This window comes from Sinohyriopsis cumingii, chromosome 7 (assembly GCF_028554795.1).
Source record: "Sinohyriopsis cumingii isolate HCF-2022 chromosome 7, ASM2855479v2, whole genome shotgun sequence".
NCBI classification, from domain to species: Eukaryota; Metazoa; Mollusca; class Bivalvia; order Unionida; family Unionidae; genus Sinohyriopsis; species Sinohyriopsis cumingii.
This window is the reverse complement of record NC_142967.1, coordinates 13,957,628-13,985,219: the sequence shown is the minus strand read 5'-3', so window position 1 is coordinate 13,985,219 and position 27,592 is coordinate 13,957,628. Positions and strand designations below refer to the sequence as shown.

Genomic DNA, 27,592 nt, shown 5'->3' with positions numbered 1-27,592 from the left:
GAACTATATTAGACAAGATGAATTCTAATTAAAGCTATGTGTACTACATGAAAAACATCATTACACAATGCTACATAGAAGCAATGTCACCATTCCGTAGTTTTATAAATATTAGCACTCGACTCTTAAATACTACACTGCAAAGTCAAGGAATGGCCAGAACTATTATTAAACAATTTTCTCAAGCTAAATGCACATGGCATATGTTAAAGCATTATTTTATAAAAGAAAATGCATTTATGTTTACAAAGAATTTACACACAGCAAGATTTGATTATCAAAAATTCAATTTTTCAAAATGTTAGCTCATCTATAATAACACTAGGTCACCCTACTATTTTTAAAATATATAAATACAGACTTGATTTCCAAAAATCCAATTTTATCAAAACCATTTTGAATGACCAAACAAGTACTGGCCTTGTATTTTTTGCAAAACATTTTAGAACACAAAACTTAAGCTCCACATCCTAAAAGTTTGACAGACTATAACTTTAATTAAAATCAGAATCTTAAAAATTCAATTATTTTCTTAACTTTTGACCCTATCCTAAACTGTTTTGTTTCATTGCCTTAGATGCTCTTCAAGTATCCTTCTGCTTTGTTCTTTCTAGCTTAAGCTGGAGGTTTGTTCTCAAAGAGTTTCATGAATGCAGAACTAGGCATGATACCTTGGTACACATACATCATGTAAATTTGGCAGATTATCTAGAGTCAAGAAAGATGTAATAGTTCTCTCATTCTGTTAAAGTTATTGACTGTCAAACTTTTCAATGTTGAGCTTCCTTGAACTTAAGCTTCTTGTATAAAGTAGTTTGAAAATATGGGGCCTGGCATAGCCTCTCTCTGTATTCTCAAGGTCTGACCTGGCCTGACTGTATTTCGAGGCCCAGCCAGGCTCTGTCTTCTCAAGGCCTGTCATGGCTCTTCATTCTCAAGGACTGACCTGGCTCTGGGTTCTGGCCTGGCTCTCTATTCTCAAAACTTTACGATCAAGTGAAAATATGGAACTCAGTTGGAATGAGTAGTTCATGCCTCATGCATGACCATTAACATGTTTGACAATTCTGTGAACATTGGCATGCACTGAACTAATCAAAGCTGTTGACATATGCAAACATTGTAGCCTTACAGAAGAAATAAACTTGAAACACAAAATGTAACCCAAGTGAGAGACGAGGATAAAGAACTCATAAAGATGCAGCTTTTTACCATATTTCATTATTCCCAGTATAACAACATAAAAGCAAAACAATGCTGTCATGGGCTACAAGCAAGAACTTAACCTGACTCAAACTGGAAATATAGACCACTGTCACCATCTTTCGTTGTACAGGCATGGTACAAATGCAGATGTAGGTATTACTACAGTAACTAAGTTCATATTATTTATTTCCTTTACTTTTCTTTATATATGACAAAATCCAGTGATTTATAATTTAATTATTTGATAAACGTAACTCAATTGGTACAATCTACACTATTCGCCCCAGAGGCCATCAGGATGAACAAACTATGGTAAAAACAAGAAGAAAAACATTAAAATATAAAACATAGTAGAGCATGCTTCAATACACTAAGTATAAAAACACAATGTGTATATGAAATGCATTAAGTATAAAAACACAATGTGTATATGTGTGTGTATGTGTGATTTGGATTTTTAACGTAGCTTTAACAATTTTTCAGTCATATTGCTATGATATCTGCAGTGTGGCAGTTTACAGTGATGTCTAGCACTGGGGCATCATGCCGCATACATGGAGCATGATGTCCCACCCAGTCACATTATCTTGACACCAGGCCAACCAGTCCTAACACTAACCTCTTAATGTCGAGCGCCAAGCGAGGCAGCTGTTAATACCATTCTTATAAGTCTTTGGTATGACTCAGCCGAGGATCGAACCCACGACCTTCCACATCCGAGAAGGATGCTCTAACCACTAGACCACCGGAGCTGTCAATGTGTATGTGAAATGCATTAAGTATAAAAGCACAGTGTGTATATGAAATGCATTAAGTATAAAAGCACAATGTGTATATGAAATGCATTAAGTATAAAAACACAACATGTATATGAAATGCATTAAGTATAAAAACACAATGTGTAAATGAAATGCATTAGGTATAAAAACACAACATGCATATGAAATGCATTAAGTATAAAAACACAATGTGTATATGAAATGCATTAAGTATAAAAACACAATGTGTATATGAAATGCATTAAGTATAAAAGCACAATGTGTATATGAAATGCATTAAGTATAAAAACACAATGTGTATATGAAATGCATTAAGTATAAAAACACAATGTGTATATGAAATGCATTAAGTATAAAAACACAATGTGTATATGAAATGCATTAAGTATAAAAACACAATGTGTATATGAAATGCATTAAGTATAAAAACACAATGTGTAAATGAAATGCATTAAGTATAAAAACACAATGTGTAAATGAAATGCATTAAGTATAAAAACACAATGTGTACATGAAATGCATTAAGTATAAAAACACAATGTGTATATGAAATGCATTAAGTATAAAAGCACAATGTGTATATGAAATGCATTAAGTATAAAAGCACAAAGTGTTTATAAAATGCATTAAGTATAAAAACACAATGTGTAAATGAAATGCATTAAGTATAAAAACACAATGTGTAAATGAAATGCATTAAGTATAAAAACACAAAGTGTCTATGAAATGCATTAATTATAAAAACACAATGTGTAAATGAAATGCATTAAGTATAAAAACACAATGTGTAAATGAAATGCATTAAGTATAAAAACACAATGTGTAAATGAAATGCATTAAGTATAAAAACACAATGTGTATATGAAATGCATTAAGTATAAAAACACAATGTGTATATGAAATGCAATAAGTATAAAAACACAATGTGTATATGAAATGCATTAAGTATAAAAACACTGTGTATATGAAATGCATTAAGTATAAAAACACAATGTGTATATGAAATGCATTAAGTATAAAAACACAATGTGTAAATGAAATGCATTAAGTATAAAAACACAATGTGTAAATGAAATGCATTAAGTATAAAAACACAATGTGTATATGAAATGCATTAAGTATAAAAACACAATGTGTATATGAAATGCATTAAGTATAAAAACACAATGTGTAAATGAAATGCATTAAGTATAAAAACACAATGTGTATATGAAATGCATTAAATTGGAGTGCATGTATTTCAATATTTACAATGAAAACCGCCTTTCAAGATAGTATATATGTTTTTGTTTTGAACACATTTAGATTTGTTTCTGAACTAATTACTTTGGGGAGTTTATTCCACAGGGAGTTTATTCCACTGAATCGCATCAAAGCAAGCAAATAATTTTGTTTAAGTATTTGTTTCTGGAAATGGTGTTTTACAATGATCGTTTGAATTTAACCTCAATTCATATCCTTGGTACAGTTTTTCTGACATTAACTGAAACCAATCATTCGAATATCGTAGACCAGGGGTGTCAAACTCAATCGCTCAGCGAACCAAAACTCAAATCACACGTAAGGTTGCGGGCCGAACAGGATAAACATTCAATAAGCGAAAAATTAAACCTTTTTTAAACATTAATATAAATTAAAACAGAAAAAAGTTTTAATAATAAAAAATCATTGGCATACCCATTTTCGCTCTTATGCCAATTTGTCAGAGCTGGGTGTTTGGCAAGGCTGCTAATTAGGGAATTTGATTTGCACTTTATATCGCAGGGCCATTAAAAAATATTTTTGCCTAAAAGTCTCTCTCGGGCCGGATATAATTGTATGCCGGGCCTGATGTGGCCCGCGGGCCTTGAGTTTGACACATGTGTCGTAGACAAAAATCATTCTTTACTTTGAACATTAATATGGACTTTTGGCAGGCTAACCTGCATTCAAATTTAAGCCATTTCCAATTTGAAAATAGGTTTCTGGATGGTGAATCAAATGGTAAATTAAGGATAATTCTTTCTGCCCTTGTTTTAACTTTGTGGATTTTTTAAATGGGCTATCCACAGATTCTACAGGAGAATGCTTGATAATACTAGGCAGAATTAATATTAAAACAAATAACACTATCATACAGGTCAAATAATTTTTAATTCATACACTATGGAGATTTGAACCAAGATCCATATCTGATTTTCTGTTTAGAATTTTCTAATGAATGCAATCAAAGTTCTTTGTTAGTAAGCAAATCTTCAGTATAAATCAATGAAAAAATATTAAGAAACAACAATAGGATGCAATAGCAGCTTGTTGGCTCAATTAGTTTAGTGATACCTGCATACAATCATCCAGTTTGATCAATCTAGCATGAAAATAACTTCAGAAAAAAATTGAAATGTGAAATTTAAACAGTCACTGAAATATTTATCACAGTGACCCACTTTTTGATATGAGGATGTGCAACTCATCAAGATGCATTCCCTCAAAGTTCATGATTCCAGGCAAAACACACCTGAACTAAATGCAATCATTCTACCTGGAAAGTACAAATAATGTATAATGTTAGCCACTTAACCATCTTCCCTTAACTATTGTTAATTTGGATAGGCAACCATGAAGTCAATAACAATATTTTATTAAGTGTGTAAATGTTTATGTGAACCTTACAGCACAATTTTTTATGGTAAATATGTTGTAAACATAAAAGCAAGAGTATCATAAGTCAATAATAATAATAATAATACAGTATTTATTTGAAGAAGGTAAACTCAATTAGTCAAATACAACTATCCTCTCTTGATATATATTTTTTTACAAAGTATTATCAGCTGTATTCTGATGAAGTATCATCATGCTAGTCATCCCATTCTGGAAATCTGTCGAGAAAATATATATTTACGTGGACTTTTACATTGAAATCTGTCCATAAAATATATATTTACGTGGACTTTTACATTGAAATCTGTCCAGAAAATATATATTTACAAGGACTTTTACATTGAAATCTGTCCAGAAAATATATATTTACGTGGACTTTTACATTGAAATCTGTCCATAAAATATATATTTACGTGGACTTTTACATTGAAATCTGTCCAGAAAATATATATTTACAAGGACTTTTACATTGAAATCTGTCCAGAAAATATATATTTACAAGGACTTTTACACTGATTTAACAGATCAGGCAAGTTCCATATTTGGTCCCCAAAATACTGTGGAGTTCCTTTGAATTCTTCATCGTAATGATTTGGTATTTCAACATGTCTGCTAAAAGTGATTTAGAGTCTAGGCAGAGTAACATTTATAAAATGATTTAGTCATGTACACTGGACAATATCCCTTGATACATTTAAAAACTATCATTAATGATTTCAATTCTGTAAACAAGTCAGATGATCAGACATCAAAGTGAGTGTCTAAAGCCTGTACACAAGTCAGATAACAAGGCATCAATGGGAGTATCAAAAAGCCTGTAAACATGTCAGATGATCAGGCAACAAAGTGAGTATCTAAAAGCCTGTACACAAGTCAGATGACAAAGCATCAATGGGCGTATCAAAAAGCCTGTAAACAAGTCAAATGATGAGGCATCGATGGGAGTATCAAAAAACCTGTACACAAGTCGGATGATGAGACATCAAAGTATCTAAAAGCCTGTACACAAGTCAGATAATGAGGCATCAATGGGAGTATCAAAAAGCCTGTACACAAGTTGGATGATGAGACATCAAAGTAAGTATCTAAAAGCCTGTACACAAGTCAGATAATGAGGCATCAATGGGAGTATCAAAAAGCCTGCACACAAGTCAAATGATCAGGCAACAAAGTGAGTATCTAAAAGCCTGTACACAAGTCAAATAACAAGGCATTGATGGGAGTATCAAAAAGCCTGTAAATGTGTCGGTTGATGAGACATCAAAGTGAGTATCTAAAAGCCTGTACACAAGTCAGATAACAAGGCATCAATGGGAGTATCTAAAAGCCTGTACACAAGTCAGATAACAAGGCATCAATGGAAGTATCAAAAAGCCTGTAAACAAGTCAGATGATGAGACATCAAAGTAAGTATCTAAAAGCCTGTACACAAGTCAGATAACAAGGCATCAATGTAAGTATCAAAAAGCCTGTAAACGTGTCGGATGATTAGGCAACAAAGTGAGTATCTAAAAGCCTGTACGCAAGTCAGATAATGAGGTATCGATGGGAGTATCAAAAAACCTGTAAGCAAGTCAGATGATGAGGTATCAAAATAAGTATCAAAGAGCCTGTAAATAAGTCAGATAACAAGGTATCAAAATGAGTATCAAAAAGCTTGTAAACAAGTAAAAAAAATGAGGCACCAATGGGAGTATCAAAAAGCCTGTACACAAGTCAAATAATGAGGCATCATTGGGAGTATCAAAAAGCCTGTACACAAGTCAGATGATGAGACATCAAAGTGAGTATCAAAAAGCCTGTACACAAGTCGGATGATGAGACATCAAAGTGAGTATCTAAAAGCCTGTACACAAGTCAGATGCTGAGACATCAAAGTGAGTATCAAAAAGCCTGTACACAAGTCAGATGATGAGACATCAAAGTGAGTATCTAAAAGCCTGTAAACAAGTCAGATGATGAGATATCAAAGTGAGTATCTAAAAGCCTGTACATAAGTTAGATAATGAGGCATCGATGGGAGTATCTAAAAGCCTGTAAACAAGCCAGATAATGAGGCATCGATTTGAGTATCTAAAAGCCTGTAAACAAGTCAGATGATGAGACATCAAAGTGAGTATCTAAAAGCCTGTAAACAAGTCAAATAATGAGGCATCAATGGGAGTATCAAAAAGCCTGTTAATAAGTCAGATGATATGACATCAAAGGGAGTATCTAAAAGCCTGTACACAAGTCAGATAATAAGGCATCAAAGGGAGTATCTAAAAGCCTGTACACAAGTCAGATAATAAGGCATCAATGGGAGTATCAAAAAGCCTGTACACAAGTCAGATGATAAGACATCAAAGGGAGTATCTAAAAGCCTGTAAACAAGTCAGTTAATGAGGCATCGATGGGAGTATCTAAAAGCCTGTAAACAAGTCAGTTAATGAGGCAACAAAGTGAGTATCTAAAAGCCTGTAAAGAAGTCAGATAATGAGGCATCGATGGAAGTATCTAAAAGCCTGTAAAGAAGTCAGATGATGAGATATCAAAGTGAGTATCAAAAAGCCTGTATACAAGTCAGATGATGAGACATCAAAGTATCTAAAAGCCTGTACACAAGTCAGATAATGTACACAAGTCAGATAATGAGGCATTGATGGAGTATCTAAAAGCCTGTAAATAAGTCAGATGATAAGGCATCAATGGGAGTATCTAAAAGCCTGTAAACACGTCAGTTAATGAGGCAACAAAGTGAGTATCTAAAAGCCTGTAAAGAAGTCAGATAATGAGGCATCGATGGGAGTATCTAAAAGCCTGTAAACAAGTCAGATGACGAGACATCAAAGTGAGTATCAAAAAGCCTGTGCACAAGTCAGATGATGAGACATCAAAGTGAGTATCTAAAAGCCTGTACACAAGTCAGATAATGTACACAAGTCAGATAATGAGGCATTGATGGGAGTATCTAAAAGCCTGTAAATAAGTCAGATGATGAGGTATCAAAATGGGTATCAAAAGGCTTGTAAACAAGTAAAAACAATGAGGCATAAATGGGAGTATCAAAAAGCCTGTACACAAGTCAGATAATGAGGCATCAATGGGAGTATCAAAAAGCCTGTAAACATGTCAGATGATGAGATATCAAAGTGAGTATCTAAAAGCCGGTACACAAGTGAGATTATGAGGCATCAATGGGAGTATCAAAAAGCCTGTAAACATGTTGGATGATCAGGCAACAAAGTGAGTATCTAAAAGCCTGTACGCAAGTCAGATTACAAGGCATCAATGGGAACATCAAAAAGACTGTAAGTGAGTCAGATGATGAGGCACCAATGGGAGTATCAAAAAGCCTTTATATTCTTACTGGGAACTAGTACAATTTCCCCATATGGATAAGATTCAAACCGATGCAGAGGCGAGAGGTGCTGGTGATCAGTTACGGAGAGCTGCTTAGACCATTCGGCTACCTAGGGCCCCACTAACTGATGAAATTTTAGATGTGAGGAACATACAGACAGTACATGTTTTTCCCACTGAAGAATTAAAAGATTCTCATTTTTTACATTTTTGATTGCAGTATTACAGTGGTAGGGCTAACATTTTGTCTTAGATTAACTTATATTACATGTAGTTTATTTTGAATAACTTATATTACATGTAGTTTATTTTGAATAAACCTCAGCTGACTTATGGTATGAATTAACTTTGCATTCCAGAGTATAGCTGTCAGCTGACTTATAGTATGAATTAAGTTTACATTACAGGGTGTCAGCTGACTTAAGGTATGAATTAACTTTGCATTCCAGGGTATAGCTGCCAGAAGAAGATTATTATTATTATTATTATTATTACAGTATTATTATTATTATTTTTGTATTATTCATGCTAAATGTGAGTGATTTGGAAAAGATTTACATTTCAATAAATACACAAATATTATCATTTAATCCCTTTAATAGCAATCTTCATCCTTTCTGACCTCAAATCAGCAGATTCCATCAACAAAGCATTAGATTTTAGTTAGCTCATCGTTTTTTTCTTATTAGCATTAAGACTTTATATCTCAATACCTGGACCCCTCTACACTACCCAAGGGTCATTGATCAACATCAGTTATCATCGAAGTGAAACTAAGCGTATCAACTACTCTTGGCAAGTGAAGATGACCAGTAGCCCTACAAACTCACAACACAAGAGTTAATCATGGTCACCATGAATATTTTTGGTTGAGCAAATACAGTTCCTGTATTTAGCATTCATTGTTCTTGCTTTGTACATAGATCGATCTTTACCCCAAAATTGTTCCAGCCATTTGTTAGTGAGAGTCTTATGACCATGGTGCTAAATAACATCTCAGGTCATAAAAATGTTGTGAATGGTGAACATCACTATTCTAATATTAGCAATGAAACTCATGGCTCTTCCAATATAAGTACCTGGAATTCTTTTTATCAAGCGGCCCAAAGCATCAGGAAATTTCCATGAAACAAACACTGCTGATTAGTGACTTGATCATTAAAAAAGTACAGTGAAAGAGGTCTTAAACCTTTGGTCAAAGTCAATTCATTTTGTGGGGTAGGAACTAGTCACATGCTTCATGTGATCAGAGAAACAGACCTTTCTCAGTTTGATTACATTATCATGAGTGTTGGAGGAAATGATGCTGAAAAAAACACTGAGACTAAACAAATAGAAGAAAATTTGTACCATATTCTGAATAACATCTACTTGGACAACTCAGATTGTAAGGTATTCATTTGCACAGTTTCTCCATGAAAATCATACTGAGGTTCAAAACCTGAATGCCATAATAGAGCACCTATGCAATGAATGGTACCACAAACTGATTGGCATTGAAACTGCATTTGTTACAAAGTCTGGTTTGGTGCCTGAACCACCTCATGGCTAAGAACAGAACCCATTTAAACAAAGGGGGATCTTCACACCATTCTGCATGCAATAAATGAACATGTTACAACACTCAAAGGCATAAACAGTAGCCAAGGATATGACAGGGAACAAGATATCGCTTTCAGAAAACCAGACAAGCTAGGGAGGTGTTACAATTGCTTTGAACCTGGGCATGGCTTTGATGCATGCAGACATACCATGAAACTTCAATGCCATGACTGTTGGGAACATGGACACAAGGCCATACACTGTGAAATGTTTCACATTAGCAACAGGTGCTACAGCTATGAAGATACAGTAAAACCTGTCTTGAGAGACCACTGCTATGAGAGACCACCTGTCTTGAGAGACCAGGTTCTCCATGTACAGATTTATAGATTATATAGTGTTATAACCTGTTATGAGAGACCACCTGTCATGAGAGACCATTATGTTTTGGCAGAAGAGGTGGTCTTTCAAGACAGGTTCCACTGTAGTGCCCTTTTGATGAGACATCATTTCTCTACTGTTTCAAGACAAGCCTTGGGAACACCACTGAGTGATGATATCCATGTTGTTTCCTTTGGGACCTCAGATAAACATTTTATCTCTCAAACTGACAACTGTGATGGATATATTGAAAGTGGAAGTATCTTATGTTACAAGTCTATGCTCTTAAAACAAGTAACAGAAAAGAGTAAAAAGCAACAAACTTTGTAAAATTCAATGAATAATTTATTTCTCTAGAAAACAAAGCCAAAATAGAAATAAAGAACTTACAGTATTGCAAATTAAAACCCCAAATAATCCTAGAATTAATGACACAAGTCCTAATAATAAAAGTTCTGAATAAACTTTGGTAGAAATCCAAATTAAGTCCAATACTGAAGTGCTGATGTGCCTGTGATGATTGTAAAGTGTTGCACCAACAGTATTTTGTTTGAATCACAGTAATAATTCCAGGTTTGAATTCACTATAAATCCCAGGGAATGTCTCTGTCCAAGAATATTATTTCTTATTGAGCACTCTGTATTTCCAGAGAAAATAATCACTGAATTAAATAATCTGAAGAAATAAATTTTAGCCCAAATGAACTTCTGCACACAACAATAATACAAAACAAAGCATGAATGAAGAATCATTCCAGTGCCAAGATTATAAAGTCCCTTACTTGATCTCAGGTCATAATAAGCATTTTCTACACACACACAAATTACCTAATGTAAAATAACATTCTAGAAATTTCTTACTGTTTACAAAATAACATATCAGTTATTATTAGAGAGTCTGTTACTAAAATTATAATATATAACTGTAGGGGAATTCAAACAACCTAGACCCAGACCTATATAACATGTATACTTTTATTATTATTGATCGAGGATATTGATCCTGATATTAAACCCAAACACAGAGAATATTTTCACTAGGTATTAGCTGTTTAAATTGTAAATAATTTAAATCAATAATTCAGGTCAAGTAAAAAATAAACGTGATTTTGGATAATGTTAAACCCAACATACAATGTTACATTACATATAATTAATTAAATATTTTTTTAAAACCCAACTAATTAAATATACATAACAATTATGTGTTTGCAAATGTTCTACAAAAGACTATTTGCATTCTTCGAGAAACTGTAAAAATATAACTGTGAACTAAACTCCTTGTCTGACCCTTCCCCCAAGTATTATTTACTTTAAGGACATGTTAGATATGGGAATTAAAGGGAAAGGTCTACACATCCAGCACACAAATATACAAGGTATGAATAATAAGTTAGACTCGTTGAATTTATTATTATCATCTAAGGTTAATAATGCTCATATTCTGCGCTTACAAGTAGCAAAATAAAATGATAATCATGCAAATGACTTGTTGTTTATTGATGGTTATGGCACAAGAATTAGATGTGATAGAGGTTCAGTGGATGGTGGTGTTGTTGTTTAGATAAGTAGTGGTTTATCAGTTGAAAGGAGCATGATCTACAGTTAAATAAAAATGATGCAGGTAAATCAATCCAATACAAAGCCATTCCTAGTGGGCTTTATCTAGTGGTCCGCTTCTGCACATGTTGAAAGGAATGGGCATTTGGAAAAGCAACTATAGATAGTGACTGATAACCAAAATGAAGTATATATTTTAGGTGACTTCAACAGAGATCTTATGAATAATCAGATTAACAGAAATTGGCTGGACTTCACAGAAACCTTTGGTCTAACCAACACAAGAAACTGACCACTCAAAAACTGACCAATCAAACACTCTAATAGATCATATCCATACTGATATGAAAGAAAATGTGACCAAAATACATATTCCAAGGAGAGGTCTTAGTGATCACTTCCCTATCTTCCTAACCAGAAAATCAGGATCAAAAAAGTTGTAAAATCCAAAACTCATAAAACCATAACATATGGGTCATTTAAGCATTATTATGAGGCAAATTAATGAAGATCTCAGAAATGTTAATTGGAGTAAGGCATCTCTGTTCAATGATGCCCTCCCAGCCAGTTAAATAATGTCAATGAAGTATTCTTATATGTGATTCATGTTTTAACATACAAATAGAGAGGGATGTATGTAGGAAAGTGAATATTTCTTATAATTTGCTTAGCACAAAAAATTACACTCTGTTTAGTTGATGTGATGTTATGCATGTAGAATCTAGAAATGTTGCATATCTATTCCATATATTAAAAAAAATGTATCAATGTTTGGTCTGGTTTGTTTGTTAGTTGTCTTACGTTTTTATTTGTATTATGCATTACTTACTGTATTACTCTTTTCTGATTCTGCTATGTTAATTGGTAACAAAGTTATGAAAAGAGGAGAGAAAATTTATGTTTATTTTAATGTCAATTTTACAAACAAATCATAATTTTTAATGACAGTTTAGAACATATAAGAAGCATTTTTGTTCATTAGAGTTATGGTGTTGAAAAGAGCAGCACTGGTTGATTATATTTATACTACATGGATAATACATTTCCTTAATTAAAAGATATAGACATGTACAATTACATTTTATCGGGAAGTATTATTGTATGGATGTGTTGATGGAAGCAGCAATACAAAAACTGCTGTCCCTTAAATGATGACAGTCACCCTTAAAATGATGCACAATTTACACACAAAAACTAACTGAAAGGGAAATAAAATAGATATACCGTATATACTCACGTATAAGCCGAATAATTTAGGAAACAATAAAGGCATGGAAGAAGGGGGTCAGTTTATCCGCAGGTCAATGTCTAAACTTGAAAGTTTTTAAGGTATTTTTATTGACTACTTTAATGGCTGTAAATCTTGGGACACAAAACAATAATTTTTTCAGTGTCCTAAGACATAGGCTTGTAAAAAAGTAACTTTTGGTGACCTGACAATTATTAAACTGTTATAAAGTACTATGATTGATTTTGTTATTCTTTCTCATGTGCATATTTTCTGATTTCACCAACATGAACTTAAATAAAGATAAATACAGACTTCATAATTCGCGGGCCGGTTGAGTTTACCAGGGAGACCATGCTGAACTATAATGTACAGTACTTACGCGGTGCAAAGCATGCATAGCATCACTTAAATCCTTACTTATTCCCATACGTAGATGCAGGTGTTGCTTTATTCATTGTTTCGACCAAATTGCATTCTTCCAGATAACATTTCAATTTCAGCTAGTCCTTAAAAGTGTTTCATTTACATTGAATCATACGCTCACAAGTTACTCATTTGCAATAATATAAACGATCCTACAAATTGAGGTAATATTCTAAAAACGTCATGCACATTATAATTTACATGTTCAAGAAGAGTGGTAATAATAAAGGCTAAAATTCTCATACAGATCAACTAAGATCAACATCAATCAATTTTAGTTTTGTGTTTTAGCTGAACAAATAACTTTCCACACAATGGAAAGCTTGATGTTTTGGCATCTCCTATGTTGGTAGTTGGCGAATTTGTCTTTCATTTTGTAACAGCAGTACAGGCCAGTTAATCATTAAAACCACGAAACTGGCTTGCGATGAGGGAATTTTGACAGGTAACTATACCAGTACATTGATGTGTAATTGCACGAATACCGTAGTTTTGTAAAATGGGGTGTAAGGCATACCTATGAACTTTCAAAATCAAAGTAGGGAGACTGAATTAAAAAAAATAAAGATTGGCACCTAAAATCAGGAGGATTTTGTGACATTTTTAAAACCTTGTTTTCACTAAATATTGATTAATCTTCCTGGTCCAATATGCGTGAAATTCGCAAAAGGACTGCACCGTTTCTCTTTCTCCCTGTGATGTGCCCTATTTTCCCCCAGGACCTGCCCTATTTTCATATTCTGGTCAGCTGTGGTCAAACTGCACAATAGCCAAAGATCTGTCTTTAATAAACAAGAAAGAAAGCCAGCACGACTAATTAAAAGTTAATCCTTATCCATGCAACTATTTTGTGAAAACGATTGGCCCTCCATCGTAATTCAAAGAAACCACGTTCTACACTATTGTGTGTTTACGCAATCAATAGCAATTGATTGGCAAATAAAGGATTCACAATTCTGTTGAGCTAAAGGTACCAAAATAGCCAGCCTCATGGTACCATACATGTGGCAACTATCTTCCCCTCTTTGTATATCCGACCTTATTCCCTTATTGTCAACTTGTAAAACATTTAGTATTGTTTACTATAAAACATGTATTCTGAATTAGTTTTTTTTTAGGACAAATTTGCTGCATGGTATGTATTTTCATTCCTTCTTTTAATTTAACGATGGTAATTAATATTGGTATAAACAGTGTAAAATTGCAAGGTGTTCACGCGTGCAAGTTTCTTTCGTGGGAATGGTGCTATAGAATATGGAGTTACAGCACTTGTAGTGATCATTCTTGGGATTAAAATTAATTGTAGATGATTTTATTGTTGTGGTTTATTTTTTTATTTTTTATACTGTAGAGGTAAAAACAAATTATTAATTTACATAAATGTTTAAACTTAATATTCTATTTAGTGAAGAAGTGAATTCTTTATAGTAAAGTAATTATTTCATCACAACAATAATTCACAATAAAACAGAACATGTGGGACTTTTCTTGTTTAGAAGAAATGAAAATCGAAGACATAATGTAATATTTGGGAGTTCTCTGCAAAAATCAGAAAATATTATGAAATCAGGAGGTAGGCATGGAGCGACCCCAAAATTTGGCATGTTTTTTTCCCTCCCGGCGTGAAAGTTGTCAGGTATGGTGTAAGGTCACTTACATCAAAGCAAACTACAACTCAGCTTTTACAGTATTAGCATAAACTTTTGAAGCATTATTTCCGAAACTTTGTTTTTGTATTTTGGAGATGTCATTAAAGTTTAGCATATTGGTGCCCATTATTTTACTCAAAGGGATGTACTTAATTCAGCGCATAATCAAACCTACAATGTACATGCGGTGGTGCCATTATGTAAATACGTTCAGTAGCCTGATTGCGATCGTTGAATCAAAGTATATTGTTGTCGTTGTGTTTTCATACCGGGATTACATTTTTAATGAGTTAGGTATTTACAATTTCAAAGCAAAATAAAAATGTAATTACCGGTGCACTGATATAAAATGTCCGCTGCAATAATGCATATACAAACAATAATCGAGTCAAATGAGAGAGGTAGTGTTACAGCTACTCGTGATCGCTAAATTCTTGTCATCGTGTGATCAAATTTTACACAAATCTAAATTAGGCAGAAACAATACGAAAACAGAAAATTAAATAAATTACTTTTCAAACAAGTCCATACCATTTCTTTTTTAATAATCATGCATGCCAATCTCGAGATAAGCATAAATGTAATTTTTGTTTAAATATTAGTTTGCCTAAATAAATGCAATTAGAACTAACCTCATGCATCTTGAGATGTCTCGGAGTTGTAGGTCGGCTTATATGCAGGTCATGCACGTTTTCGTGTTGATACCTGTTCAGTTTGGGGGTCGGCTTATATGTGAAAGGGCTTATACGCAAGTATATATGGTAAATGAATACTAATAGTTTTAACACATACATTTGGGACACACACACACATACATATATAAATATATATATTTCTTTAATGTGTACATAAAAGTTTTACTCAACATTGATTTGAAAACAATACAAAAAGATGACAAAGAAATAAAATGTACAAAATTATTACTGTACACACTCTTATTATAGTTAATTGTATCAAAACATTACATAGTGAGAGAAGTGCAAATATAAACAACTTTATTTTTGCGTATATGTCATGAATTGCTGTGTTACTAAGCGAGTCTATGCTTTGCCCAAAAACAATATGTTGTTAGTCAGGCACAGTGACATCATTGTCTATTTTTAGCACATGGTAGATTTCAGTACAAGTACCATATATTACTATAAATGCTATATACAACCAAGGCTAGACTACTGTAATGTTATCTGTGGAAACATTTCTTACAAGAATATTTACAAATTATTACTATTGCAAATACAAACTTTGCAGACTCATCCTAGATAATGTTTAAAAATCCCAAATGCAATGAATGATATTAATAATGTTAACAGTAAGGGTAGGCTTATGCACCAAGTTTCAAACAATATGGCACCATCATATCTCAATTAACTATTTCATGCTCAAAAACAAAGACTCCCAATATAAGACCAAATTCAGCTAATTCATCCCAAAAACAAATAATGTACTCTTTAAGAAAAGTTTTCAATATTCAGGATCACTAATTTGAAACAGAATCGGAAAGAAACGTTGAGAAAATAATATAAGCACATTTAATTATAATCCTATTCAACGGATGAAAATGGAGCTTTTTCAATTTGACAAATACATTACAACTTAAACTATAAATTCACTAACCTTTCATTTTGTTTACTTTTGTAGCATATACACACAATGTAGCTAACTGAAGCATGTTCATTTAAATTTTCTGTTATTTCCATATATAAATATAATGAATGATCTGTGTTTGTGTGTGTGTGTGTGCATGCGCTTTGAATATAAATATACATATAATAAGAGGGTCACAAGGAGGATTAGTTCCATGCAACTACGTCACCGTCTTTAAATAAAGTCATTGTAACAATGATTGTTATTATTATTATTAAGCAAAAATGTTGCTGTTCTTGTGGGTTGAATATCAATTTTCAGCACACAATAGACTCAACATAGCTGCCAGTAAAGCTGGTGGAGAAAGAACCTGGGATAACCACAGCAAGAACAAATGACCTTAAGCAAGAATTCAGTCATTCGTGAGGTATGCTTGCTCTTAAAGCAATAATATAGGCTTTCTTGGGTAACAGCAGTAAGTGTTTGAGTATAGAAAGGCTGTGCAATTGCAGTGTGTGTACACATACTTTCAGATTTTGACTGCTGTTGCCAAATTTGATCAGTGGTCATAGTGGGGGAGGGGAGAGCGAAGTTTTGTTGTTATCGTAAGGAATTAATACAGGCAAAGCTTGACAGGAATAGCACTGCAAAAATTCCAAACAAGCAGCACATGACCATTTACTGGAAATCACAGCAGAAAACATAGTAAATTCATAACATTCGGAATTATATCGCAGTAGCTATGTATGTATAAAACTCTACCACTGTATTTAAATCAATACATAGCTACAATCTTTTCTACCTGCAGTATTCACAAAGTGAATTGACATTTTTTCACATGTACTGGCATAATTTTCACCAACCTGCACCCCACTTTTAAGTGCAACGTCCAGGTGAAAAGTAGGTTTGTGCTCCTCCATGATGTGGGTATTTACTTATGAGAGATTTACAACAGGCAAGGTAATGACCTGCTGGGAGGACACTGCAGATGGAATCAAAGGCAAGTCACTAACTGGGCAATTAGACCCCAATATAAGACAGTAATATCAAGTGAAATTAGCACACGATGAGAGAAGTGTAAGAATTGCTTGAATTACACCACTATGTCAGTGAACTACACTCTTCATTTCTTCAGCAGATCGAGTTTAGAACAGTCAACCCACTTTGTGTGTACTGTGTTTGCACTAAAATATCTTTGATCACAAAGGGTACAAAGACAGTATTAGCCAGAGAAAAGATTACTTAAAAAGTGCATGATATAAAATGGTAGGCATGGCTGATGACAATGACTGCAATGAATTTAGCATGAACTTACCGAAACGAGTCCATTGTGACCTGTAATACATGACAATCCAAAAGTAATGGGAAGTGATTAGAAAATAATTACAAGAAATGTTGAGATATTCATTTCTCTTTCTCTATTTCAATCTCTCAATATATTATCAAGATCAATTATATGCTCTCTCAAGTTTTTAGTAAATTACTAATCCCAATATAATGTAAAATAAATATACAATTAGAAGTATCTTTAGATCGAGTCTAATGTGAAACAGGTAAAAGCAAGTGAGCAAGTTCAGGCTGAGTGATATCACATGACATTATTTATGTGTCGCATTGCTGTGGATTTGCGGTCTTAGTTTGTAAATCATTGATTGTTTGGACCAAGACATTTTTTAAAACTATTTTTTCCTTCCCCATTTACCAAAAGTTAATCACTTATGGATGACCTAATCTATTTTATTCCCTTGACAAATGACGGACCATATCAGTGTTACTCAACAACATGCTATACAACGGCGAGATATGTACCTGAATTAGTTTGTGTGTGTGATTTAGATTTTTAACATAGCTTTTAACAATTGTTCAGTTATATCGCTCTGATGTATGCAGTGTGGCAATTTATAGTGATTCCTAGCAATGTGGCATCATCACACCACAGACATGTAGCATGATGTCCCACCCAGTCACGGCTGACCAGTAATAACACTGACCTCTTCATGTTGAGCACCAGGCTGCAGCCTTACTATTTGATTCGTGATTTACTTTTATGTATAAATATGTCAAATTTGTGTAGAAAAATTCATATTTGCAATCTCTAGATTCTCACTCTAAATATAACAAATTTCTTACAAACTAAATCTACAAACAGCCTGGTTTCTAAACCCCCCACCCCACCCCTTACCTCTAGGCTAACTCTGTTGCTTCTTGGTCTGTATTTTCTGTCTTTCTATTGTTTCATTTTTAGGATGTGCAAGTTTCATTCAACCAATGATACATTTGTACATGCCAAAAGAAGTGTGATATTAGTGAATACAATGTAACTACAGCACTGCAGGAGTAAACATGGAACAGCCAATGCATCATGGGAACTGTAAATGCACTTGTTAACAAAGGATATTGGTTAACCTTTGGTAGGAATACATATACATGTATCATTTTACATAGAGACAAAACATCACTGCATGTTTAAATGCTAAGGTGACCAATTTTACAGTGCATATGATCCCACATGGGATTTAAAACGAGTTGACACACAAAGTGCAGTACAAAAGTCTTTCTTGTCCTTTGACCTTGAATCAGATATGAATAAAATACCAATGCACTTGCCTTAGATAATATCAATACATACCCACGGACTTTGTTTAATATTTTTTTTATGTACTGGCATTATTCAAGGTATTGTTTAGATACATGTATATCCACAAACAAAATATCAACCAACAAAGATTATACATTATCAATTTGTCACTATTTCTATCCATTTGAATGAAGGAAACAAGGTTTTTGTGTGAGTGTGTGCGTGTCATTTGGATTTTTAATGTAGCTTTAACAATTTTTCAGTCATATCGCTATGTTGTCTGCAGTGTGGCAGTTTATAGTGATTTCTAGCACTAGGGCATCATGCTGCAGACACAAAGCATGATGTCCCACCCAGTCACATTATCCTGACACCAGGCCGACTAGTCCTAACAGCAAACTCTTAATGCTAAGCGCCTAGAGAGGCAGCTGCTAGTACCATTTTTATAAGTCTTTGGTACGACTCAGCCAGGGTTCAAACCCGTGACCTCCCACATCCGAGGTGGATGCTCTAACCAACAGGCCACTGGAGCGGTCAGAAAACAAGGCAGCTACATACATGAGACAGAACAGTGAGGTCATCTTAAGACAAATCAGCTGATTTGCAAAATGTTATCAGGAGTTTGGTATTCAAATGAGGGAGGATTTTCAATGACCTGATTTTTAGCATGCAAATAAACAAAACTTACAACTCTTTAACAAATTTCCATTTTATAAATACTAAAATATGCACATCATTTCATCATAAGTCCTTTCCCAACAGCTTGCTGACATTCATAATCTTCTTAAATGTATATTCAAGCATTTTTAGTGTTCATAGGACTGGATTTATTTGTGGCAATCCTCATCATTGTTGTTCTTAAAATATATAAGATGATGAGCTATTAACTACCACATTTCCAAATTTCCTCTAGAGTCAGCCTGAATTTTCCTCATCACTAACACCATCAATACTGTTATCATTACTACAGTATAATCTGTCTTGAGAGCTATTATTCTGTCAAAACAGGTGGTCTCTCAGACCAGGTTTGTGCAAAGGACCAGTTTCCAGCTTAGTAAGGTAAAATACCCACAATCACTGTACATATATTCTTTATTCACAGTTCTTGTGAAAATATTGCATGAAATCATCTGAAAATTTAGGAATATAAATAAAACTATCCTAAACCATTCACATTACTATTTCATGATCAAATTTACATGTATTAGCATATAAAGTGCAAAATTAACTCAGGTAATACTTATTTATCCTGTCCTTAAGTTAACTTCACTTCTTTCAATTACATTCTTTTCTCCAAAGTTAGAATTTGAATATTTCTCTTTTCTTTTACAGGGGGTTATGCTGTTACTGTCAAGATATTAATGCTATCAGTGATCAGTAACAATTACTGTAACAGTTTTGCTCATATATATATATATATATATATATATATATATATATATATATATATATATATATATATATGTATCTGTGTGTGTGTGTGTGTGTGTGTGTGTGTGTATGCATGCATGTGTGAAATCAAATCACAATTTTTAAACTCATCCATAAACAGAATGCATTTATTTAGCAACAACGCCAAGAACAAAAATGATTACAGGGTGTAAATGGCCACACAATAATGGCTTGGTATGGGTTATATTCACTATTACATCAAACAAAGCAAAAACAACACAACCCTTCACTGATGACAATTGTTATGTCTTGTTTTAAACTAAGTATGAAAAAAGAACAAAACCCTACAAGTTTTGTCAAATTCATCAAATAATATATTTCCTTAGAATACAAAATGAAAACATTAAAATGAATATGCAGTATTGTGATTTAAATCCCAATGAGTCCTAAGAGTTCTATCACAAGTCTAAATGTATTAAGTTCCAATTAAATTCCAGTGGTATTCCAAACAAATTCCAATATTAAATGTGTTGATGCAACTTTTTTAGTCTCGAAGATGCAAATGTACAAATGGCCTGGAATGTGATCTGTTAGATCTCTTCTTGTATCACAAGAATACAATCCAAAATGTCCTTGACTGAATTCACTATAATTCCAAATTAATCTTTTACTCTAAGAATATTACTGAGCACTTTGTAATTCCAACTAATACTAATTTGAATCAATAATTCTACCCAAATTAAAAACTGAACAAACAATTAAAACTGATTCTGCTTCAGACATTAAGGCAAGTATTAATAATTCTTAGGTAAACCAGGCATCTACTTGCTGTCATCAGCTGACAAAATCCTTGCCAGAATTTTGCTGAATTGCCTTGTACAGCACATCGATCAAGGGTTCCTGTCTGAGAGTCAATGTGGCTTCAAGAAAGTACAAGAGACTGCAGTGCGTTGACTCCAGAAGAAATGTCAGGAACAAAAATTCAACTTGTACACAACATTCACTGACCTGGCAAAAGCATTTCACACATTCAGCCATAGGGGCTTTTGGAAGATAAATGGCAAAATTTGGTTGCTCAGAGAAATTAATCATGATGGTTCATTATTCCATTATGGCATGCTCACTCGTCACGGACAACAGTGAGTCAACTAACCATTCCCATGTGCCAATGGAGTCAAGCAAGGCTGTCTGTTGGCTGCAATTCTCTTCAATATTATGTTTTCTTCCATGCTTAATGATACCGTCCACGACTATGACAATGGGATCGACATCAAATACCAGATTGACAGCAAGCTCTTCAATCAAGAAGGCTACAGGCAAAGAAGAAGTTAGACTATGTTTGATCTCCTTCCCATCTGCTAATGACTATTCCCTGAATTCCAAATCACAGTCTCACATGAAAAAGAGTATGTATCAATTCTCTTCTACTTAATAATAATAATAATGAGGACTTTGTATAGCACCTAATCTTTAGAAGCTCTAAGCGCTTTACAACATTAGACAACACCTATAACATAAAAAACATATATAATGATACGATTACAAAAAACAATCACCACGAAATTAGAAAACATAAAAAAAAAAACATGCTGAAAATATATAACGTAGGAAACATTATTAGGTCTTTAAGTTTGTTCTTGCAGTCAAAATAAGTGAGTTTTAAGAGCACTCTTGAATGGGATCACTGTGTCATTGTGTCTAAGTTCAGTGGGTAATTCATTCCACGTTGCTTGGCCATGGTATGCAAAAGAATGTTGTCCATATGACTTCATTTTCATAGTGGAAATAATGAGTATACGATTGTCAGAAGAGGAGTGTAAGTATCTTGCTGGTGTGTACACATGGCTGAGGTCGGATAGGTATGTTGGACTGGAGTCCATTAGTGAAAAGTAGCACAGAGAACAAATTTTGTGTTTGATTCTGGATCGAATGGATAGCCAGTGTAGAGTACAGAGCAGTGGGGAAGTGTGCTCTGATCGTGGTACTCTAAGTATGATCCGAGCAGCTGTGTTTTGAACTTTTTGAAGTTTCTGGAGTAGATATTGAATGGAACCAGACAGAATTGAGTTACAATAGTCCAGTCTTGAAAGTACTAATGAACACACGTGTTTTAGTGGCATCAACTGAAAGATATTTGTGAATGGAGCTGATGCATCTCAGCTCAAGATCTGCAGCCTTGTATATGTTCATGTCATGTTGGTGCATTGTGAGAGTACTGTCCAGAGTAACACCTTGGTTTCATACTGACTGTGTGACTTTTATGCTGGTGTTGCTGATATTTATTGTTTGAAGTAAGGGATGTGAATGAAAGAGTCTTTGTGTTGTGCTCAGAATGGCCTCAGTTTTATCATCATTCATCTGCAGCTTGTTACACATCATCCATGATTTCACATCAGAAATGCACCTCTCTACACCTTGGATGGTAGCATCAACTTCAGTTGGGTGGCTAGATTTGTACATTTGGGTGTCATCAGCATACAATTGGTGAGACACTGGATGATGATCTATGACACTTGAGTGCAGTTGAGTGTATAGAATGAAGAGAACAGGTCCGAGAACAGACCCCTGTGGAACACCATAACATAGATTTACTGGGTTGGAGTGTATTCCATTTGCAGACACAATTTGTGTCCTGTTGACCAAGTAGGACTTGAACCACAGTAAGGCTGTATCATGAATGCCAGATACATGCTGGAGATGGTGAAGTAATATATCATGGTCTATTGTGTCAAATGCTGCAGAGGGTGAGGACTGTAATCTTTCCGCTATCAAAAGCAGAGAGAATGTCAATAACTACTTTTAGAAGAGTAGTTTCAGTACTATGGCAAGGGCAATATGCAGATTGTACATTGCTAAAAATACTGTTTGAATTCAGATGAGATACAAGCTGGGATAGAACAACCTTTTCTAAGATTTTTTATATGAATGGGAGATTAGAAACTGGGCGGTAGTTCTTTAAATCGTTATGGTCTAGTGTTGGTTTCTTCAGCAGAGGCAGTTTTGAAAAATGATGGGAATTCACCGGATGAGAGAGAGGTATTAATAACATCAGTTAGTGAAGGCAATACTGGATCTAAGCACTCGAGCAGCAGTGATGCTGGAACTGGATCAAGTTCACATGACTTTAGTGCACTCTGCATCATGATTGTACATAATAAATCCATAGAGACAGGTTCAAATGCTGCTAATGGTTGCTGCTGAAATACTTTATCCCAACTGTATGGGACGAGTCAATTTAAACTGTGCAACTGTTTTGGTCTCACAAACAGTATTAAGACAAACCCTCCTGATAGTGGAGTTTCACCTATCTGAGCAGCACACTGTCACATGCAGTCCATATCAATTATGAAACCAATACCAAAATTTCTAAAGCAAGCACTAGATCTCTTCTAACAAAACTACAATAGTTCAGACCTCTCGCTTAAAATCTAACTCTGCAGTTCTAACCATAACTTAGACAATGATTGACAACTATGTCACTGATAATAAATCATAACTGAAAACTACCACGTCATTAGAAAAGTTGGAAGCTCTTTTGCTTTGATTTATTATTTCACAAACGTAAACCTACTGGTACTTGTTACTGACAACCAAGCAGAATGATTTCCCTGATCAATTTTAAGAAACTTTAGCAAATGAATTAGATCACAGAGAGAACTCCAAATTATTGGTGACTTTAAGATTTGGGTTTTTCAATACAATGTCAGCCTGATCTGTTGTCTAAAATATGTTCTTACCATACTTTTCAATCAGGGACAACCCCTGCAGGCATTAGTGATAATTTTCTTACCATACTGATTTCAATCAGGGACAACCCATGCAGGCATTAGTGATTATTTTCTTACCTTCTGTAATAGGAAAATAGTTCAAGGGCAAAATCAGAAAACTCTGTGAAAATCAGAACTTCAAAAAGCTACAGTAAAGAAGGGTTTATTACCAAACTGTTTCATCTTAATTGGCATGTTCCCTTAGCGTTCACAATGTTAATGATATAATTCTACATGGATCAGATTTAGCAATGTTTACAAAAGTTCTTGTTAAGATTGTTCCAATTTAAAGAAGTTTGATTAAAACAAAACCAAACCATGGATATCAAATAAAAGTTTGCAAAAAATATATGGATCAGTTTATGAATATTTATGGGAATGATAAAAGTAATCATGCTGTGTAATAAATTTATTGCAAAGTGAAGTGCAGAGATTTGTCAGAGAGGTAACAATTTTAATGTAATTTTGTGGAAATAAAAACAACCCAAAGAAACTATGGCAACAGTTCAAGTCACTTGATTACAGTTTCAAATCAAAAGAAAATGCAAATGACTAATGATGATACATTAGCAACTGCAACAATCCCTGTGATATTGCAAATCATTTTAATACATATTTCACTACTGTAGCATCTACTCTCTTGGAAAAATTACCACCTCCATATACATTTACAACAGTTTAGCAAGTTTTAAAGAGTTTTACAGGGCAAGATATCTCCATAATAACACAGACCAACTATATCCAGTAAATGAAGACTTTGTTTACAAAGAAAAGAAGAACCTTAATCCATACAAAAATACAGGCCTTTGACATATCCTAATAAGATTACAATATATGGAACCAATATCTTCACAATTCCAGTGAGTTACTTTCATTTTTGACTTGTTATATCAAGATGTGTTGTGCCTCATAATTGAAATTAGCTAGTAGGACCTCCTTACAAAAAGGTAGTAGGACTGATGCAATCAATTAAAGGCCTGAAAGTTTGCTCAGTCTTGTGTCAAAGATTCCAGAAAGTGAAAGAAAGAATAAGATACTTTCCAGGACAGCATTCATATTATATTTCATACATCTTTATGATTATATTATTGTGATGCAAATTTCAAAGGATCCTAAACTTACAACAAGCTTTGGAAATAGTGAATCGTGAAATATTGTGCAATAAACTGGTATGATTAGGAATTACATGTACCTGCATTACATGATTCAAACTGAAGGATTTACAAATCCACTTCCCCAACTCCTGGTATGAGCTCAAAATTCAGCTTGGCCAAACTCAAGTTTTGAAAGAACATGCCCACAAGCAAGTCCCAAAAATTTAAAGAGTGGGACAAAGGGGCCATGTTCCATTTTTAATACTCTTTATTCTACAAGTTTTATACCATGTGATCTCACCATAGAACATATATCAGCATTTTTTTTACAAGTGTTTATATGTAATGCATTCTTCAGTTACAATACTGGCCATCATCAATTATATCATTTTCATCTTGTAGTCTTGCATTTTCTAGTACTGACATGATCATGTGAATATATACAACGTAAAGCACATTTTGACAAAGGAATAACTATTTGCTTATCAATTGCATTTTAATGGTAGCTGTTAATAACTTTTGTGATTTCTTTAACAGGTGTGTTTCAAAATAGAAGGTACTTGTCTATAATGGTGGATTTTATTCCACATGATTTGATTTATAAAAACGTAGCACCCACAGTGTTTACGATTTGTTGTTTAAATGATATATACAGAACAATTTTTTTTAATATCTCAATCTCCAAGATCAACTTGTCAAATACTTTGATGCATGTTGCTGATTTCAAGGTGACCAGATTATAATTGTTTAGTAGATGGATATAATAAGTGTTCATAAATTCTTCAGTTTTGTGTATAAATAAATCATTACAGTTTAGCTTTAATTATTGTTGGTGTAGGCAAAATAAGGAAACTTGATGAAGTTTAAAGTGTTATGTACACCTGTATTGTGCATTTGACTTTTGGTCCATGACTGTAGATTCTATTTTTAGTCAGAGCTATGAATAGGTGTTAACTAGTTTTAAACAAGCCCTTGATAATGAACCTTTTACAAGTTAAGGTAATTTTCTGACTGGATGGTTATGCAGTGCAACACAGGTCAGATGGGTTGTATTTTAACACCATCATTCAGGTATTGTGAAATACGTCACACGGATAATCACAACAGTCATAATTATTGTGTAGGTGTATATAAAAAGAGTGAACAATTATTTTTATTCCTCTTTCTTAGTATTGTTCTCATTTTAATATCAGTCTGCAGATGTATTTAATTTTATGTTTAGATTTAATTTCAGAAGAATCATTTGTTTGGACTGTTCACTGGAATCACAAAATGCTCATTGACTTGGACTAAAATATTATTTTGGGATTTTTGTAAATTCACTCATTCTGGACAATGCCATTGTGATAAATTGTTGGCATTTCAACACATTCAGGACCTAGAATTCATTTTGAACACTTATTCTTTTGAACTTGTGACAGAACTTTTAAGATTATTTTGGACTTCATACATAATACTGTAAGTTCTTACATTTCTATTTTATAACTAAGAGACTAGTGTTATTTGTTAAGCTTTACACAACTTGTTGCTTTTGCTTCTTTCTGTTACTAAGTTTAACACCACAGAGTCATAACACAATCTCTAAAAAATCCTTTTAACACAATGTGCACTATGGTTCCAATCATTATAATAGTGTTATTGTTTGTTTAATTCTTCAGTTCAAGCTTTTTTTTTAACTAAACATATCTCAATATCTATTATTCTTACTTAAAAATCTAGCATTGTCAATCCCTTTTCTACCTATCCATGTATCCCACCTATATTAATATTCTCAGCATGTTTTTAAATTGTTTTTATTTTTTATATTTTTTAAAATGTTTTTCTAATTTCATGTTGTTTGTTTTTGTAATAATATTATTATGTTTCTTATCTTATAGGTGTTGTCTAATGTTGTAAAGCGCTTAGAGCTTCTAAAGATTAAGCGCTTAGTACAAAGTCCTCATTATTATTATTATTATTATTATTATATACATTTACATGTCTGTTTTATCTCTTTTATCTATATCTATCTCCTAATCCTTTTGCACCTACATATCTGTATTATTTACATACATGTCTATTAAAACTTTAAAGTACTGGCATATGGTTTTAAGGTGCCAAAGATAAAAAGAATATAACAGTTGCAAAATTATGACGCAATTTTAAAAAAATATCCCATTTTTGGAAAACAACATAAATTTTCCAGTCTGCCTGCCTTGGGCAAGCTGAATTTTATATCTATAATCAAATCTAATAAACAAACTGTCAGTGTTAACAATACAGAATTCAGACATTTAACAATATCATTGTGATGTACATCAAGGTAATATTTTAGGACATATTCTATTTCTCTGTTACATGTACATTAACTAGCATAGGCGCTGATTGCAAGTGTTTTGTATAAGTTAAGATAACAGTGCCATCATGTTTTCTCATCATGATCCG

General features: G+C 33.5%; 1 protein-coding gene across 1 annotated transcript in view; it reads right to left on the bottom strand.

The window, feature by feature from the left end:
- Positions 1–27,592, bottom strand: part of LOC149794759 (pyridine nucleotide-disulfide oxidoreductase domain-containing protein 2-like) — a 158,294-nt gene that overhangs the window by 116,643 nt on the left and 14,059 nt on the right. Inside the window, exon 2 of the mRNA XM_089964391.1 lies at positions 17,653–17,672. Coding sequence (XP_089820517.1) covers positions 17,653–17,672 — 20 coding nt within the window. The remainder of the gene's footprint in view (positions 1–17,652; positions 17,673–27,592) is intronic.